This window comes from Nomascus leucogenys, chromosome 14 (assembly GCF_006542625.1).
Source record: "Nomascus leucogenys isolate Asia chromosome 14, Asia_NLE_v1, whole genome shotgun sequence".
NCBI classification, from domain to species: domain Eukaryota; kingdom Metazoa; phylum Chordata; class Mammalia; order Primates; family Hylobatidae; genus Nomascus; species Nomascus leucogenys.
The window spans coordinates 25,821,090-25,839,522 of NC_044394.1; the positions used below are offsets into that span (position 1 = coordinate 25,821,090).

General features: G+C 37.2%; 1 protein-coding gene across 3 annotated transcripts in view; it reads right to left on the minus strand.

Annotated features, from left to right (window-relative positions):
* The window catches only part of USP34 (ubiquitin specific peptidase 34), a 288,791-nt gene that overhangs the window by 132,747 nt on the left and 137,611 nt on the right, over positions 1–18,433 (minus strand). For all 3 annotated transcript variants that reach the window (XM_030827871.1, XM_030827873.1, XM_030827872.1), the window contains exons 19-22: positions 14,817–14,906; positions 12,205–12,300; positions 6,282–6,364; positions 107–261 (exon numbers count right to left, since the gene is read on the minus strand). In XM_030827871.1, the coding sequence (XP_030683731.1) occupies positions 107–261; positions 6,282–6,364; positions 12,205–12,300; positions 14,817–14,906 (424 nt within the window). The remainder of the gene's footprint in view (positions 1–106; positions 262–6,281; positions 6,365–12,204; positions 12,301–14,816; positions 14,907–18,433) is intronic.

Genomic DNA, 18,433 nt, shown 5'->3' on the forward strand with positions numbered 1-18,433 from the left:
AAAAACTGTCAAGAAAAAAAAAAGGCATTACAGAATTCATATTTCAAGAGATGAAAAAGAGAACATGGAAAAATAATAACAATTAAACTGTGAGAAATGTAATTACCTTCTCCAGGAAAAGATGTTTGTAGGTTTCCATACCCATAGCATGTTGATCTTTACTTCGAACTTGATTTAAAAACCAATGGAGTGCATCATCATAACATTCAGAATCTTCTACTAAACAATGCCATAAGATGTCAACTTGTTCTAAACTTAACCCTAGATAAAAATTATAAATTTTATACTTTATTAACTACATACAAAAAAATTACACTTCTCTTAGGCATGTGTACGTACAGTAAGTCCTCACTTAACACAGATAGGTTCTTAGAAATTGCAATTTTAACTGAAATGATGCATAATGAAACTAACTTTACCATATGTTAATTGATATAAAGAAGAGTTATGTTCCTACAGCATATTTATGATTTAAAAAAAAAAAAAAAAAGAATCACAGCAGCTGGGTGAAGTGGCTCACGTCTGTAATCCTAGCACTTTGGGAGGCCGAGGTGGGTGGACTGCCTGAGCTTGGGAGATCCAGACCAGCCTGGCCAACATGGTGAAACGCTGCCTCTTTTAAAATACAAAAAATTAGCTGGGCACGGTGGCGTGTGCCTGTAATCCCAGTTACGCAGGAGGCTGAGACAGGAGAATTGCTTGAACCCGGGAGGTGAAGGTTGCAGTGAGCCAAGATCATGCCACTGCACTCCAGCCTGGGCAACAGTGCAAGATTCCATCTCAAAAAAGAACAAAAACAGTCACGAAACTTACTTATTTAGAAGTTAACATTTCGAATATTAAACACTGGAATAAATGTGAGCTACATATACATTTAAGAAAGATTAATACAAACCACTAAGATAGTTATTTATCCAGTTTTTGGCGAATCAGTGGTGGTAGTAGATGAAATCAAGGACTAAATGTTACAAATTAAACATCGTAAGGAGCACTTTCTACCACCAGGCAATTCAAACACAAACAATAACAAATTTAGCGGGCTCGCTTTTTTACATCATTTATGGCTATGCATTTCCATGAATATCACAGAGCTCACAAATTTCTATGTTACAATTTGTATTCATTCATTTGCTCGTTTTCCAACTTGCTTATTCCAGTTCAGGGTTGTGGGTGGCCAAATCGTAACCCAGCATCTCAGGGACTAGCATCTCAAGGACAAGACAGTAACTAACCTTGACCAGGAAGCCATTCCATTGCAGATTGCCCTCATACACACACCCACACTCATTCAGATTGGGATCATTTAGACATGCCAATGAATCCACAGTGCATGTCTTTGGGATGTGGGAGGAAACCAGGGTACCCAGAGAAAACCCATGCAGACATGGGGAGAATGTGTAAATTCTGCACAGGCAGTGGCCCTGGCCGGGAATCAGTTTTTTCCTCATTAATGTTAAAACATTATTTGATGACCTACTGTAGTTTATTTATATAAAAGTGTATAAAATATTTACTATCTCATCCAGGCGCAGTGGCTTACACATGTAATCCAGCACTTTGGGAGGCCGAGGTGGGAGAATCACTTGTGGCCATGAGTTTGAGACCAGTCTGGGCAATATAGGAAGACATTGTCTTTACAAAAAATTAAAAAACAAAAATTTGTAGGCCGGGCGTGGTGGCTCATGCCTGTAACCCCAGCCCTTTGGGAGGACAAGGTGGGTGGATCACCTGAGGTCAGGAGTTCAGAACCAGCCTAGTCAACATGGTGAAACCTGGTCTCTACTAAAAGTACAAAAATTAGCCAGGCGTGGTGGTGGGTGCCTATAATCCCAGCTACTCGGGAGGATGAGGCACAAGAATTGCTGGAACCTGGGAGGTGGAGGATGCAGTGAGCTGAGGCCTCACCATTGCACTCCAGCCTGTGCGACAAGAGCAAGACTCCGTGTCAAAAACAAACAAAAAAGTAGCTGGGCAGGGTGGCACGCACCTTTAGTCCTAGCTACTTGGGAGGCTGAGGTGGGAAGGCTCTTTGAGCCCAGGAGTTCAAGGCTGCAGTGAACTATGATCATGCACTTCAGCCTGAATGACAGAGCGAGACTGTCTCTTTTATTAAACAACAACAAAAAAAAATATGGCCGGGTGCAGTGGCTCACGCCTGTAATCCCAGCACTTTGGGAGGCTGAGGTGGGCAGATCACGCGGTCAGGAGATCAAGACCATCCTGGCCAACATGGTGAAACCCCGTCTCCACTAAAAATACAAAAATTAGCTGGGAGTGGTGGTGCATGCCTGTAGTCCCAGCTGCTCAGGAGGCTGAGGCAAGAGAATTGCTTGAACCCGGGAGGCGGAGGTTGCAGTGAGCCAAGATTTGCACCACTGCTCTCCAGCCTGGTGACAGAGTGAGACTCCATCTCAAAAAACAAAACAAAACAAAACTATCTCAATAACTATTTCTCATGTCATCCTATTTGTAAAATTTAAAATCATATTCATACAACATTTTGGTCCTAAATGAATGTACCAGAAACACCAATATAGCCAGAAACACAAAGGAGATAACTTACAGCCTTTTACAAGTATTTAATAAGAATTTTCACATAATTTATGTTTTTAAAATGTAGTTTAAGATAACCCATATGTAAATCACCTAAAAATACACAACTTATGAAGTATTCTCAAACAACCCATTTAGAAGAAAATTCTTCTCCCTAAAACAAGAGCACATCTGTATAATAGTAAAAATGATTGGGGGAGGTAATCCTAAAAATTGAAGAATCAGTGGTAAGGGTTGAGTATTATAGAGCGTATACCATGTTCAAAGGTCATTCTCTGTATACAGGAGATAAGTAAGCATTATTTTTGTAAAATATGAAAAAAGGAGGCCAGGCATGGTGGTTCACACCTGTAATCCCAGCACTTTGGGAGGCCGAGGTGGGCAGATCACCTGAGGTCGGGAGTTCGAGACCAGCCTGACCAACATGGAGAAACCCTGTCTCTCCTAAAAATACAAAAAATTAGCTGGGCATGGTGGCACATGCCTATAATACCAGCTACTTGGGAGGCTGAGGCAGGAGAATCGCTTGAACCAGGGAGGTAGAGGTTGTGGTGAGCCAAGATCATGCCAATGCACTCCAGCCTGTGCGACAAGGGCAAGACTCTGTCTCAAAACAAAACAAAGAAAAAGAAAAAACGAGAAAAGGACCCTTATGATGAAGAAAGCAAAAGGAAACTGCCTAAAACAGAAAACAGCAACATATTAGAGGACATAATCAACTAGGGAGTCAGGCTAATGACAGAAAATCTGTATTGTACCCAAGTATTATTAAAGGATGCCCGAGTGTGGCAGAAGACAGATAAACTATTCAGAACAAAATGGAAGGCATTATAGGCAACCACAAGTACGAATATGAAAAAAATTAGACAGTCCAAAAGGTTAGAACAAAGCATCCCAGGGATTTCTGAAGTACATTTTAAGAGGTTCCAAACCCTGGGTGGTGCCCTAGAACCAGAAGGGGCATGATGGTATGGTACCATCATAAGAAATTTCTTTTATTGGGAAAAGTAGATGAAATGACAAAATAAAGAAAAATTCCTCAGAAATATTCACCCTAGTAGCAGTATCAGTCTAAAGAGTTTTATCAAAAAAAAGTTATCCTATCAGTTTCTCACTGAAACAGTTAATGTGTAGATGATTTGTTCTGAGAACTTGTGACCATAGGAGCAAATATAAATAAACCCAAAACAATTTTAGTATATATCAGAACTTAAACACATTAATTAAGGAGAACAAGATAAACAGTATCCAGGTTAATTACAGTCAACTAAATAAAAAAAACAGAAGTATATCCATAATTGGCTGAATCACCAGTCCACATTCAATGGGCAACTTATACAATTTTGTTACTGTTTTTTTAAAAGACTATAGTTATTGTCATATTGAAAATCAGTATCAAAATATTGGATGTAATTACATATAACTTTGGAGTAACTTTGTTATGGGTAACAGGAACTGTGCCAATAAGAGAAGTACAACCAGCCATGCACAGTGGTCTGAGGCCTGTAATCCTAGCACTTTGGGAAGCTAAGGCAGGAGGATCGCTTGAGCCCAGGAATTTCAGACCAGGCTGAGCAACATAATGAGACTCTGTACAAATAATTTAAAAATTACACTGGGCGCCGTGGCTCACGCCTGTAATCCCAGAACTTTGGGAAGCCGAGGCGGGCGGATCACGAGGTCAGGAGATTGAGACCATCCTGGCTTACACGGTGAAATCCCGTCTCTACTAAAAATACAAAAAAAAAAAAAAGTTAGCTGGGCGTGGGGGTGGGCACCTATAGTCCCAGCTACTTGGGAGGCTGAGGCAAGAGAATGGCATGAACCCAGGAGGCAGAGCTTGCAGGGAGCCGAGATCGCGCCACTGCACTCCAGCCTGGGCAACAGAGCGAGACTCCGTCTCAAAAAAAACAAAAAATTAGCCAGGTATGGTGATGTGCACCTATGGTCCCAGCTACTCTGGAGACTGAGGTGGGAGGATCACTTGGAGGGCAGGTGAAGTGGGCGGGAGAACAGCCATGATGTGGGAGAAGTGAAGTTTTAGATTTGATACTATCCGGGCAGTAGCTATTATCTATTGTAAATTCACAGAGAATCTATATTGTGTATAATCAATATGAAACGTAAATGTTCATAGTATCTATGTTGACTATATGTGTTTGTTTGACTTCTCCCTATAGATTGGTTTTGCTGTATTTTACTTATTTCTTGAATGTTATCAGTCATAATGGGTCAATAAATGACGTAATAACACAAAAGAGAAATTTCCTACCAAAATGAGGTAGCTTATTTTTGAAATCTGTTATCCCAGTGTTGGTGGCATTTGTTACAAATAGTTTGAACAGAAAAAAGAAATAACAGACTTTAAATAATAAGATAAACACACTATATCTCAAGCATACGTATGGACTTGAAAAGAGTCATGACAACTCCTAGCAAGACACCCATCAGGCTGACAATATACTAACCACAGTTACAGAGACAATGTTCTTCTAAAAAATAAGGTTTGACACTGACACACAGAAAAAGAAGAATGTAGAGAGTAAAGGATGACAGTCAGTATATGAAGGAAAAAGGAGCTTTGGCTAATAGAAATCAAGCTCGTTCTTCTCTTGTGAGACCATCTATAACCACATGGATTTGGATATGGTACACAATCTGAATATAACAGACCAAGCTCTACTTTTAAAAAATTAACTGTTAACGAAACTGAGTTTAAAGTCAAACTAAATAAAACTGGGGTCTCTAAATGTCTCCATCACCCATAAAGCCAAGTAATTTTCAAAAGATTAGCCCTGATAACAATACATAAATAATACCTATCTCCAACCAAAGGGAAAGCAAGATTCTATAAGCAAAAATAATAAAAGATGCAGTCAGCCAGGTGCAGTGACTCATGCTGGTAATCCTAGCACTTTGGGAGGCCAAGGCAGGAAGACTGTTTGGGCCCATGAGTTTGAGACCAGCCTGGGCAACACAGTGAAACCCTATCTCTATGCAAATTTAAAAAAAAATTAGCTGGCTGTTGTGATGTGTAGTCCCACATTACTCAGGAGGCTAAGGTGAGATGACTGTTGAGCCGGGGAGGTCAACAGCTGCAATGAGCTGTGATCGCACCACTGCACTCCAGCCTGGGAGACAGTGTGAGACCATGTCTCAAAAAAAAAAGAGAAAAGGTCTTATAGAACTAAAATTTTTAAAAATTTATTTAAAATGCAAACAATCCCAATTATTTTAATAAATTATCTGAATGTTGGTATAATTTATAAATGTATTAAGAATAATCACTGCAGCAGCCATAAAAAAAGAATGAAATCGTGTCCTTTAAATGGAACTGGAGGCCATTATTCTAAGTGAACTAACTCAGAAACAGAAAACCAAATACCGTACATTCTTGCTTGTAAGCAGGAGCTAAACAATAGGTACACATGGACATATAGATGAAACTAATAGACACTGGGGTCTCCAAAAGGGGATATGACAGGAACAGGACAAGGGTTGAAAAATAAACTATCGGGTACAATGTTCACTATTTGAGTAATGGGTACACAAGAAGCCCAATCCCCACCAGTATGCAATATACCCCTGTAACAAACATACATGTGCCCACTGACTCCAAAATTAAATTAAACTAAAAAAAAAAAAAAAACTGCAGAAATCAGAAGAGTAAATTTAGTTCTTCCAATAGTCAAAACAGATTTTTAAAAAGTACTGATTAAAAAACTTACTGAAATGATCAGGTGATCCCAGAGTTGAAAATACACAAGTCAAGAATTGAAGGCGAACTTGAACTTCAGCACTATGGCTGTACCTATAATTTAAAAGTTATTAAAATAATTAAATATCCTATTTCTTAATTACTTTTAAAAATTTAGTGGTCCTATGCATAACTTATACCAAAAATTGTTTTAATAATTCATAATTATTTTAACTATGTATCTTTGGTTACACAAAAGAAGTTTATAAAGGCAAAACAAAAAACAAATTTATACTATTTAATAAATTACACAAATCTTGAAACTATAACAAAGTTTCCTTTCAAATTACGTAAGAAAGCACACAAAAATTCAACAGTGAAGCAGAGGAAGTATGTCATTTTAAAAGTATGTAATACACACATAAATTAGAATAGGCAACAGGTAAAAAACACCATCTCTATCTAAAAAGTACATACTTCATATCATGGTCCTTTTAGTGGTAATATATTCTGTACCCAAGAAACACTAATAAAATAATATTTCCATAAATTTAGTTCATGAAAAGTAGAGTTGATACAAAATTTGCATTTTTGAATGTTATTTCAAATCTAAATAATTATAATTCACATGCATAAAATTTGATGCTTAATAAAAAAGTTGCTTTTGAAACTTTTAAAGAAGCAACTTTTAGTGAGGTAGGATAGGAGATGAGTCTGAATAGATCAACAAGAGACAGACTGTGGTCGGCCCCAACGTCAGAAAGAAGAGATGGAAAACGAAGTCAGGGAGGAGTGCTGGTGAGTGGGGGTGAGGGGACCATGTTTGGGGTGGAGGTAATCATCAGGTTTGCTTTTTAAAAAATTTGTGTGTTTGGGGCAGGGAGGGGGGCAGAGTCTCACTCTGTTGTCTAGGCTAGAGTGCAGTGACAGAATCACTGCTCACTGCAACCTCTGCCTTCCAGGTTCAAGTGATTCTCGTGCCTTAGCCTCTGGAGTAGCTGGGATTACAGGCGTGCACCACCACACCCGGCTAATTTTTGTTATTTTTATTATAGTAGAGACGGGGTTTCACCATGTTGGCCAGGCTGTCTCAAACTCCTGACCTCAAGTGATCTGCCTGCCTTGGCCTCCCAGAGTGCTGGGATTACAGGTGTCAGCATGCCTGGCCCAGGTTTGCATTTTAAAAGGATTCCTTTCCTTTAGCAACCCCAGTGAACTGCATATTTAACTGTGTCTATAATATCACATTCTAGTTCAAGTACTTGAGCACTCAATGAAACTAGGTCAATAATAAGCTGTTATCGCTGTGTTACAGATCAAAAGGCAGATTGTGGATCAACTGCCCAAACTGCTTTGCCAACATAAAACAGTGGCTGGTCTATGCTCTGATCTATAACCTAGCATGAAGAGGGTCAAAAGGCTTTTTTTTTTTTTTTTTTTTTTTTTTTTTTTTGCGGAAATGGAGTCTCACACTCGCCCAGGTTGGAGTGCAGTAGTGTGATCTCAGCTTGCTGCAACCTCCGCCTCCTGGGTTCAAGCGATTCTCCTGCCTCAGCCTCCCGAGGAGCTGGGATTACAGGTGCATGCCTCCACGTCCAGCTAATTTTTATTTTTTATTTTTAGTAGAAATACGGTGTCACCATGTTAGCCAGCTGGTCTCCAACTCCTGACCTCAGGTGACCCGCCCACATTGGCATCCCAAAGTGCTGGGATTACAGGCATGAGCCACTGTGCCCAGCCTGGGCATCTTAATTCAATGTCCTGTAATCCACAAGTAAGAGCAAAATTTTAACAGCATCCCAAAATTGGCTTCCCAAAACTGCACTAAATTCATTATTGAAGTTTTAAAGCTTACATTTTCTGAAGATTTGAGTTCACTGGACATGCCTTTGCTGCTCTTTAGGGTCTCTTATTAACGCTGGTAAAGAAAAGAATAACTTTTGCCTCATTAATGCTGCACTGACCTTTGTAAAGGTGAAAATACATATGACGAGATGTAGGGGAGAGGAAATCTGATAAGCAACTCTCAGACTACAAGGCATCCCAGATAAAATTCAAGAACAGCTAGCTCTTAAGGGCTTCTAAGGTTTTTAAGTTAAAGAACAAGAGATTTTGTAGCAGAGGCCTTGAGTACAAATTCAAAAATGAGTTGTAGGACCCATCAGTTCTGCGGTTTTACGTTACTATATCCTCTTGCCTTGTCTAGGGGACATCAATCAAACATAAAAGGAGAATAAAGTCTTGCCCTTTACTAAGTGCCTTTACATCTGAAATAATTCTTCCCCTATACTTGCATCTCAGAATAAGGGACTCATAACCCTGAAGGCATGGGTCTAGTCCCTTTGTACTCCCATAGTATAGCCCCTGATGCTGCACTTCAAAGATCTCTGTGGATTCCATCAGGATCCTATGGGCTGCTGAAACCACCAGTGAGAAAAATGTCTTGGGATGTCACACAAAGATGGTATCAATATTGACAAATTCTCATGGGCTTGTCCATGGCTTCTGATATCACAGGAAATACAGGACAAAAATAGTCTCCCCAAAGATATGAAACTTTAATAACAGATTACTGCCTTAAAAGAAAATCTCTTTGTAGCCTCCGCAGACAAGATTTTCTCTAGAGGGCACTGGATTCAAGAAACACGTAATATGTCCTTTTAAGAACATACTACGGGCGCAGTGGCTCATGCCTGTAATCCTAGCACTTTGGGAGGCGGAGGTGGAGGTGGGTGGATCGCCTGAGGTCAAGAGTTCAAGACCAGCCTGACCAACATGGTGAAACCTTGTCTCTACTAAAAAGCAAAAATTAGCTGGGTGCAGTGGCAGGCACCTGTAATCCCAGCTACTCGGGAGGCTGAGGCACGAGAATCACTTGAACCCAGGAGGTGGAGGTTACAGTGAGCTGAGATCACACCATTGCACTCCAGCCTGGGCAAAAGAGCAAAAACTCCATCAAAAAATAAAATAAACTTAAAAAAAATATATAAAAGCAAAAAACAAAAATTACAAAATGAAAAAATAAAAATATTATCTTTCATGCTACAAGAATCTTTTTCCCCCCCTCGGTGAAAAATTTCAGAACTTTCCTATTTTAATCTCCACTGGAAAAAAAATACTGAAATAAGTATGCATGAACAAAGAGTAGCAAATGTACACTTGTTTTACACCCTGAAGGAATAGGGAAATTATATCAAAATAGTCCAGACAACATCTCTCTATTCTAAGAGTTTTATTCTCCTAGGATGGCAGCCAACAAGGCAGATTGAAAGGTTGGAAAGATTATTCTAGTATACCCTAAAAACACATAAAACACATCTCCAAGGAGCCCTACTCCTTTTTCACCACAGAAGCAATGCTTTGCTCACCTCTGATTCCACTAACAAAGTAAGTAACTTCACTGTTGTCAATGAAGTGAACAACTAAGTCTCAGACCTATGTTCCTTTTTGATACTTAATGTTGGACTTTCTCTTTATGAGCATGATTCACTTTATGACTTCCATTCCCCTTTCACTATGCCTCTCAAGTCCTCCTCTTCAAGTCCACAGGCTTATGGCTGTGGTGGGAGCTCTTTTATAACCTAGTGTTTATTTCTTTGCTGACAAGTAATTAATTCCCTATCTCCTAATAAAAATGTGGGTCATGTGTGGTTTTATTTCTGCTCTTTGTTGATCCTATGATTTTTGTTTGTTTTGTTTTTGAGACAGAGTTTCACTCTTGTTGCCCAGGCTGGAGTGCAGTGGTGCGATCTCGGCTTACTGCAACCTCCACCTCCTGGGTTCAAGTGGTTCTCCTGCCTCAGCCTCCTGAGTAGCTGAGACTACAGGCATGCGCCACCATGCCTGGCTATTTTTTTTTTTTTTTTTTGTATTTTTGGTAGAGACAAGGTTTCTCCATGTTGGTTAGGCTGGTCCTGAACTCCCAACTTCAGGTGATCCGCCTGCCTCGGCCTCCCAAAGTGTTGGGATTACAGCCATGAGCCACCATGCCTGGTGATCCTATGATTTTTATAGAGCATAAACATAATGTTCGGATTCAAGAGGCCACCATTATCCTCAAACTCTGCTTCAATAGGAATAAAAAAGGATACTGACTTGGAATAACAGTTAGAATTTTAACATAATTTTAAAATAATACATCCTGTATAGAGGGAACTTTGTAAGCAAAGCTATGGAATACAGTAAATAGAAATACCACCCGGAAATAATTTGATAAGCTTGTAGAATAAACTGTCAAAAAAAAATTCAACAATAATACTGGAAAGTTTGAGTTTAGTTCATAGACAGCCCAGAATACTAAGCTGAAGAGACTGGTATTTTATTTTTTATGCCATGAAGAATCTCTGGATGGGGTTAAGAGACAGAATTCTTGTATCTTTCATATGCTATATTATTTGTTTTAACCAGGTAACTACAATTTGTAGATAACCTATGTGCCAGGTACAATTCACTGTCTCATTTCATTAAATTCTTACAAACACTTATAAGGTAAATAATTGGAATTAGAGGGGTAAATAAATGAAATAAGGTTAAAATAATAGATTAATAACCTAGAGCTAGGTCTGCATGATTCTCAAGCCCATGGGCTTCCCACCAGTACCATACTGCCTTCCTAATTTGACAGACAGAAGGAATGAACCAGCATATGGGAAGACTGAGGCAAGGAGACTAAATTAGAGGTAGTTATAAGGACAAAAGTAGTGTTTGTGGAAATGTCAACTTGTGAAAAGACATGGAGCATATTTTAACAAAAAGGTAGAGAATAACGGCAGTATAATGTAGCATTTACAAATACAAATTCTATAACAGAAACAGACTGTACAGAAGCTTGCTCTATTCTTTATGTGTGACGTTGGACAAGTTGTCATATCACATAGCTTCAGTATACTCATTTGTAAAGTAAGACTGTCTCAAATGGGTTGTTGTATATCTTAAAGTAGTTGATATCTGACACACTGGTAAATATCAATGAACACTGGCTTTTTTGTCATCGTCATCATTATTCATGTTTGGAAATAAGAGTACAAAAATGCCTCAAGTCTCAAGTTTTAGGCAAGTGGGAGGACAGCTGCACCCTAAAGGACACAGTAAAAATAAAATCTAGAGAAGTAACTGATTTGTGCAGGGAAATAAGTAAATTTATTTTTAGAAGTATGCATGCCTTAAAGGTGTATGACTTTTCCGAACACTTCTACAGTCTGCTTAGTTTCCACCTTTGTGGAAGTTTTCTATGTGATTTTTTCAATCACAGTGTGACTCCTCCTCCTCTTCATTAATATGGCAGTAGTGGCATTGAACTGGTTTCCTCAACATGGACATCAGTCCATAACAATCAGCTCACCAGCAGAAATCTTCTGAGTCGCCTATGCATCTCCTTAAAGAAGCTTCAAATACAGCTATACCACCACCAATCCACTGCTACCAATTCTTGTCCCAAATCACTTGAATATATCCAGAGAATATTTTGATGTAATGAGAAAATATTAATGATATACCACCAGTTTTAAAACCTTCCACACGTCCTAAACTTTCTAATACTAGTATGCAACTATAATAAAATGTTTTAAATTAACTATGTTAAATGTTATTTTTGAAGTAAATCTTTACAAATTTTAGAATCAATGCTCTAAAATGTTAAAACAAGCATATCCATGGTTTCTGAAAAAATGTATTTACTTTTGATTCCTAAAAACAATATCTTTGAACAAATCTCAATAGTGAAAGTTAACCAACCCCGAAAAGTGAGTCAGCTACATTTACCTAAGAATTTAAGAGTAACCTCCTAAGAATCTTTCAGCTTAAAAAGTTCTAGCAGCCTTTGCATAATTTTATACAAATAAAATTTTCTGTTACAATTACTTATTATATGAAAAAAAGTTAAAACACTGGAAAATCATCTTTCAAAGGAAAGACAATCCACACAACTGTATTTAACCCAGTTGAGATGTACTTACAGTGCATGTTTTTGTCTTCCTTCTCTCACAGTTTGAATGTAGTATACCAAATTATCAAAGAAAAGCTTCATCATGTTCAGTTCTTTTTCTGCCCACCTGGCCCAAATAAAAGAAAAAATAATTTTAAAGTGGGCAGGGTAAGAGAATAAATCTATGCTATGACAGTAAATATGCAAATCTAAAAAAATCTTCAAATGTAAAATTTTAGTTACCAAAAATATACCCATTTTATTTATATTTGAATGGTGAAAAGATATAAAGCAACATTCCTTCATTTTTATGAATTTAAAGTATCTTTGTAAGTTTTTAATCTCAAAATGCCTGTGAAAGCGCTATTATCAATGACTAATTTGAGTTAACATTAAAAGTAATATGATACCATTTCATATAAGGATATACTATGTGCTTTGGTCATTACTTAGCACAATATCTGGCATACAGAAGGCACACAATAAACTTACTGCATATATCTTTTGTTGTTAATTTGCTTATATTTTTGAACAAATTTTTTTTTTTTAAATCAAAGAAATACCCAGCACTGAGTTCCAAAATAATGTAGAAATACTAAAATGAAAACACAAATAGTGGCATATACATTCAGAGATCCCAGGGTCCATAACTTTCATAATTAACATAATGTATTTCATATAACACCTATTAGCAATTTATCTGCTAAAATGTACAGATGCAGAAGTATTAAAATTCTGTGAGTTCCATGTAATTTACATCATGTTTCTGTTATAGCCATATTTTAAATAGAAGTTACTTTCACCTTGCTAATCACTAAATAAAGGTCAAGTGGTAGAAAGAAGAAAGACTTTGGGTTTGAAGCCAGCTCCAATATACTTGCTACAACATGGCTTCGGGCAAGTAAGCTGACCTCTGGAAGTCTGTTTGCTTGAAGGTTTATTAAAAGAGTCAAGGATAAGTTTCCAATTTTAAACAATGGGCCATTAGAATGAGTTTAAGAGATAATATGTACTAAATATTGAGTGCTGCTATACATACTAGATTCACAATAAATGATAGCTTTTGTTGTTACTGATGTCAAATAATCACAGGAGCTTAGAGTTCTTTTAAGTGATGTAGTTTATGAGATTTAGGATACCAATCTCTTGTGGTAATGGAAACCCTGTGAATTTTCCTTAATTAAGCTTATTTACATTTAATTTAAGGCACAAACTAAAAGAGTTTCAACTCAATATATTTAGGTTCAGGTACTTGATTAAGTAACTGAATATTCAAAGACTGCCCCTTCTATACAAGAAAGTTACTCCTTAATATGAACCACCTCCACTGACTATAATGACACCTGCTCGCCCATGTTAGCACCAAATGACTGCCTTTACTGCATTAGAATTTTGAAATTCAGCCACTTAAAAATTATAGAAAGAGGCAATGAAAAATGGCTCACACTATTCTTCAGTGATGTTAAATGCTTTCCCCTACCCCTCCTTTTGGAAGCTGAAGGACCTTCCTTGCAAAAATAGAAACTTCACTGGATTCTTACTGTAGTACTAACCAAAGAAAGAGACTAAGATACTTCTAAATAATAATAAAGGTTCAGATCAAACATATTCCCTTTAAAAGAACAATAAGAAGCAAGGTATATGACTCAGAAGAACTAACTTCATCCAATCTGGAATTATAGTGCAGACTTCCAAGAACTGTAAAAGTGATACACCATTGTGAAAGCAAACAAGTGTTCTTACCACCTAAGCTTAGAATTGAGAACTTGATCTCACAAATCAATCCTTAAACAAGTCGAATTTTCCCTAAAATTCAAATGTCTCTGAAATTTCTCCAAAAGCTTATTTAGAATAAAGTATACAACACATCTTTTCAATGTATTGTTTGTGGTAGATAACTTTCTCTAGACTTATTACCAAAACATGGGGTCGATTTCACATAAAAGTTCTACCTTTGGAAGAATTATTTTAACATTCATTAATCATAAGTTCTCCATAAATGTAAAGGAGTACAAGTTGAATATCCCTTATCTGAAATGCCGGGGACAACAAGTGTTTCAGATTTTTTCAGATTCCGTAATATTCGCAGAATGCATAGCAGTTGAACATAACTAATCCAAAAATCCAAATTCCAAAATGCTCCAATGAATATTTCCTTTGAGTGTCATACTGATGCTCCAAAAATGCTGGATTATGGAGCATTTCAGATTTTAGATTTTTCAGATTAGGCATACGCAACCTGTAATAGGGTAGTGTCAAGATTACCCCAAACATGACGTTAGGTCTACAGCCAATTCCTAGAAATAGGAAAAATTAAAGGCATGCCAGAGTTTACTTTAGTGTGGCTCTTCTTCAAAATTACTCTGCCGTAGCTGCATACACTAAAAATCTCCCTAAAATTGGAGTATTAACTGCTAAAGTACTGTTCTCAAACTCCAAAGAAAACAAAACACAGATTTTCCTACTCATCAGGATATAATCTCCACAGGGGTAAGTGGCAGAGAAATCTAAGAAAACAAACCACATGAAACTCAAATTTTCCTAGTACAGAGTAAAAGCTTGTAGGTTAGTCAAAACCTTTAGATAACTATAATTAGAAAAACATCTTTAAAATAAATACTTTTCTTTCTTTTATTTACTTACATTGTTATCCAGTGTGTATCATAACTGCTCCCAAACTGCTGAAAAGTACCAAATAGTTTTGGAAGAAGACGAAGTGAAATTACTACTGATCTGAAACAGCAGAAACATTCACAAAATAATTTTAGTAATTCTTTTTATAGAAATTCAGCCATTTAAACTTTTAAATGCTAAAAGATTTAATGAATTTTATATAGAGATATATTATTACACAAACATTAAACTTTTTTTCTCAAAAGTATAAATTCATTTTACATATTAGGGCAAGAACTCCAAGTTTATAAATTCCAATCCAAGACCTTTAAGGTAAAACACACTATAAATATCTGGGTATAAAAGCAAGTGAAGAGCATTTAAAGATCTTTCTTAAATGAAACTATTTCTTCACAAGTCATTACCATTTTCTCCTAAATTCTCAATATGATTTGCATTCAAACTGAAAATCATGACCTTATGAACCATGTCACTAATGGAAGCACGCCACATACCTCAGAAGTATAAGGAGCAGAAAGGGGAAAGGAAATTACTTTAAAACTTCAAGTAGATCTGAGTCTGTCTATCCTCTGAAAGGAACAGATATAGGACAGATACTGACATAGAAATCCTGGAAGTAGGAAAGGAGGTTGGCTGCATGAGCCTTAAAAGAGGCAAAACAAATTCTAATGAAGAACTAAACTTATTTTAATCTTAGAAGCCAATATTGCTTCACGAAAAAATTTTTCACGAATTTAGGAAGTATTACTTCCTAAATTTTCTTCAATAAACATGTTTTCATTTATAAAATGCAATGTGGAAGCAAGTATATGTTTCACATTAGAGAAATAGGACACCAGGCATTAAGTGGTTATTGATTGAGTTCAGTGAATAATGGTGTGGTTCATGCAAGAGACAAACCAAAAGTAGGAATGTAGAAATAAGACTCATCTTCCTTCTACTCCTACCCTAAAGGAATGCTTTTCTCCAGAATTTATAAGTGCTGAATTATTGAGGAATAATTACATTATACATGGCTAAAAGATTTTTAAGAGTTTTTCCTAAGATTATCTAGAAACTTCCAACTTTTCTCCCATTTAAAAGAATCAAATTCCAAAGAACAAAGACACACATTTTAAGTGCTACAATGACCAAAGACAAAGTCATCCCAAAGCACTAAAACATTTTATTAAAACTGATAAAATTTGTTTTTAAATGATAGAAAGTACTGCTTTTCGACTAAAAATTAATAAAACACAGAATGGGAAAGATAATTTTGGCTTGGTGATAATAATTTATGTTTCAATGAAAAAGGAAACTTTACAAAATCAAATATACAACTCATTCCAATAAAGATTAAATTGTAGAATTTCTCCTATAATGACTATGAGATGTTATAATGACTTATCAACTTTTTACGCAAGTAGTTCTGACTACTGATATGCTTACAAAACTAAGAAAGGCATAAAAGGGAAGTGTTATAGTCAAACTTACATTTCACAAATTCTTTCAAGACTGAAAATTTCAAATACCAAAACACATAATCCTAGGCAACAATGTGGTTTAAGATAAAAAGATTCAATGGCCAACCACAAAGGCTCAATGGCCAACGCATAATGGTTCATGGTTGTAATCCCAACACTCTGGGAAGTCAAGGTGAGCAGACTGAGCCCAGGAGTTTGAGACCAGGCAGGGAAACACAGCGAGACCCGGTATCCACAAAAAAATACAAAAAATTAGCCACCCATAATGGCACATGCCTGTAGTCCCACCTCCTCAGGAGGCTGAGGTGGGAGACTCACTTGAGCCTGGGAGGCGGAGGTTGCAGTGAGCTGAGATTGCACCACTGCACTTGGGCCTGGGCGACACAGTGAGACTGTCTCAAAGAGAAGATAAAGGTTCAACGATCCAGAGTAGTAACATACTAATTTTAGACTCAAGAATAATCCTATTATACTGAATTGCACTAGTTGTTTGATTTATTCCCAGAGTTTGTGTTGTAACCAAAAGCTTATGACTACGCAATAGTGTGGTAGTCCCATAAGAATTACTAACGCAGCTTTTTGTTATCTTAGAACAGAGACATTCACTGTTGGTCTTCACAGCTGAAGTTACATATGGATGATTTTGTCTAATCTAGGACTCCATATTTTAAAGTATATTCTACAAAATAGTCATTGAAAATTACAGTGTATATCAAAAGTTGACGTGAAATGCCATATATAATAGTCTCTAGGGAAGCAAAACAAATTGTGTGTGTGTGTGTGTGTGTGTGTGTGTGTGTCCCCGCACATTTTTTTTTTTTTTTTTTTTTTTTTTTTTTGAGACAAGGTCTGTGTTGCCCAGGCTGGAGTGCAGTGGTGCAATCTTGGCTCACTGCAGCCTTGACTTCCCACCTCAGCCTCCCAAGTAGCTGCAACTACAGGTACGGGCCACCATACCCAGCTCATTTTAAACTTTTTCTGTAGAGATGGGTTCTTCCTATGTTGCCAAGGCTGGTCTCAAACTACTGGGTTCAATAGATGCCCCGTCTCAGCCTCTCAAAGTGTTGGAATTACAGGCATGAGACACTGTACCTGGTCCCTTTTGGATCTTTTTAATTTTCCTACCTATAAAAGAAGTATGTACTCATTTTAGGCAAACTGAGTAACAAAAAGGCACAAAGGAAAAAAAAAAAAAAAAACTCAAGCTGGGTGCAGTGGCTCACGCCTATAATCCCAGCACTTTGAGAGGTCAAGGCAAGCAGATCACTTGAGGTCGGGAGTTTGAGACCAGCCTGGCCAACATGGCAAAACCCCATCTCACCTAAAAATACAAAAGTTAGCTGTGCATGGTGGTGCACACCTATATTCCCAGCTACTTGGGAGGCTGAGGCAGGAGAATCACTTGAACCCGGGAGGCAGAGGCTGCAGTGAGCCCAGATCATGTCACTGCACTCCAGCCTGAGCAACTGAGTGAGACTCCATCTCAAAAAAAAAAAAAAAAAAGCAAAACAAAAAACCTCAATCCTCCCAAAAATAACTGCATTGTGGAGATTACACTCTGACTTATTTCTTACAATCTTTTCTTTTTAACGGTTAGGCCTGCCTCAATCATTATATAATCTTTGAAAATAGAACCCTTAATGGCTGCATGATATTTAATCTTTCATACAGTTTTCTCTTTTTATTGAAGTATAATAAACATACATACAAAAGACGGCACAGATCTAAGGGCACAGCTCAAAATTTTAAGGTAAACACATCTATGCAACCAGCAACCAAATCAAGAAACAAATCAGTATCAGCATTCCAGGAGCCTCTACTGTGTCCCATTCCAACCACTAGTCACCTCAAGGTAGCTATTACCCAGTCTACTAAATACAAGAACTCACTTGTTTTTACAGGATATAAATAAAATAATAGAGATACATAATGTTTTTGTGTCTGGCTTCTTTCTTGCAACATTATGTTTGTGAAATTCATCCAAGTTGTTCCATGTAGTTGTTCACTGTTCATTCAATGTTATCGCTATATAGTATTTCAATTAATAGTCCCCAATTATCCTTTCTACTTTTTTTTGCATTTGAATAGCTATGCAAAGAGTATGTAATTATTTATTTATTTATTTATTTATTTAGAAACAAGGTCTCACTCTGTTGCTCAGGG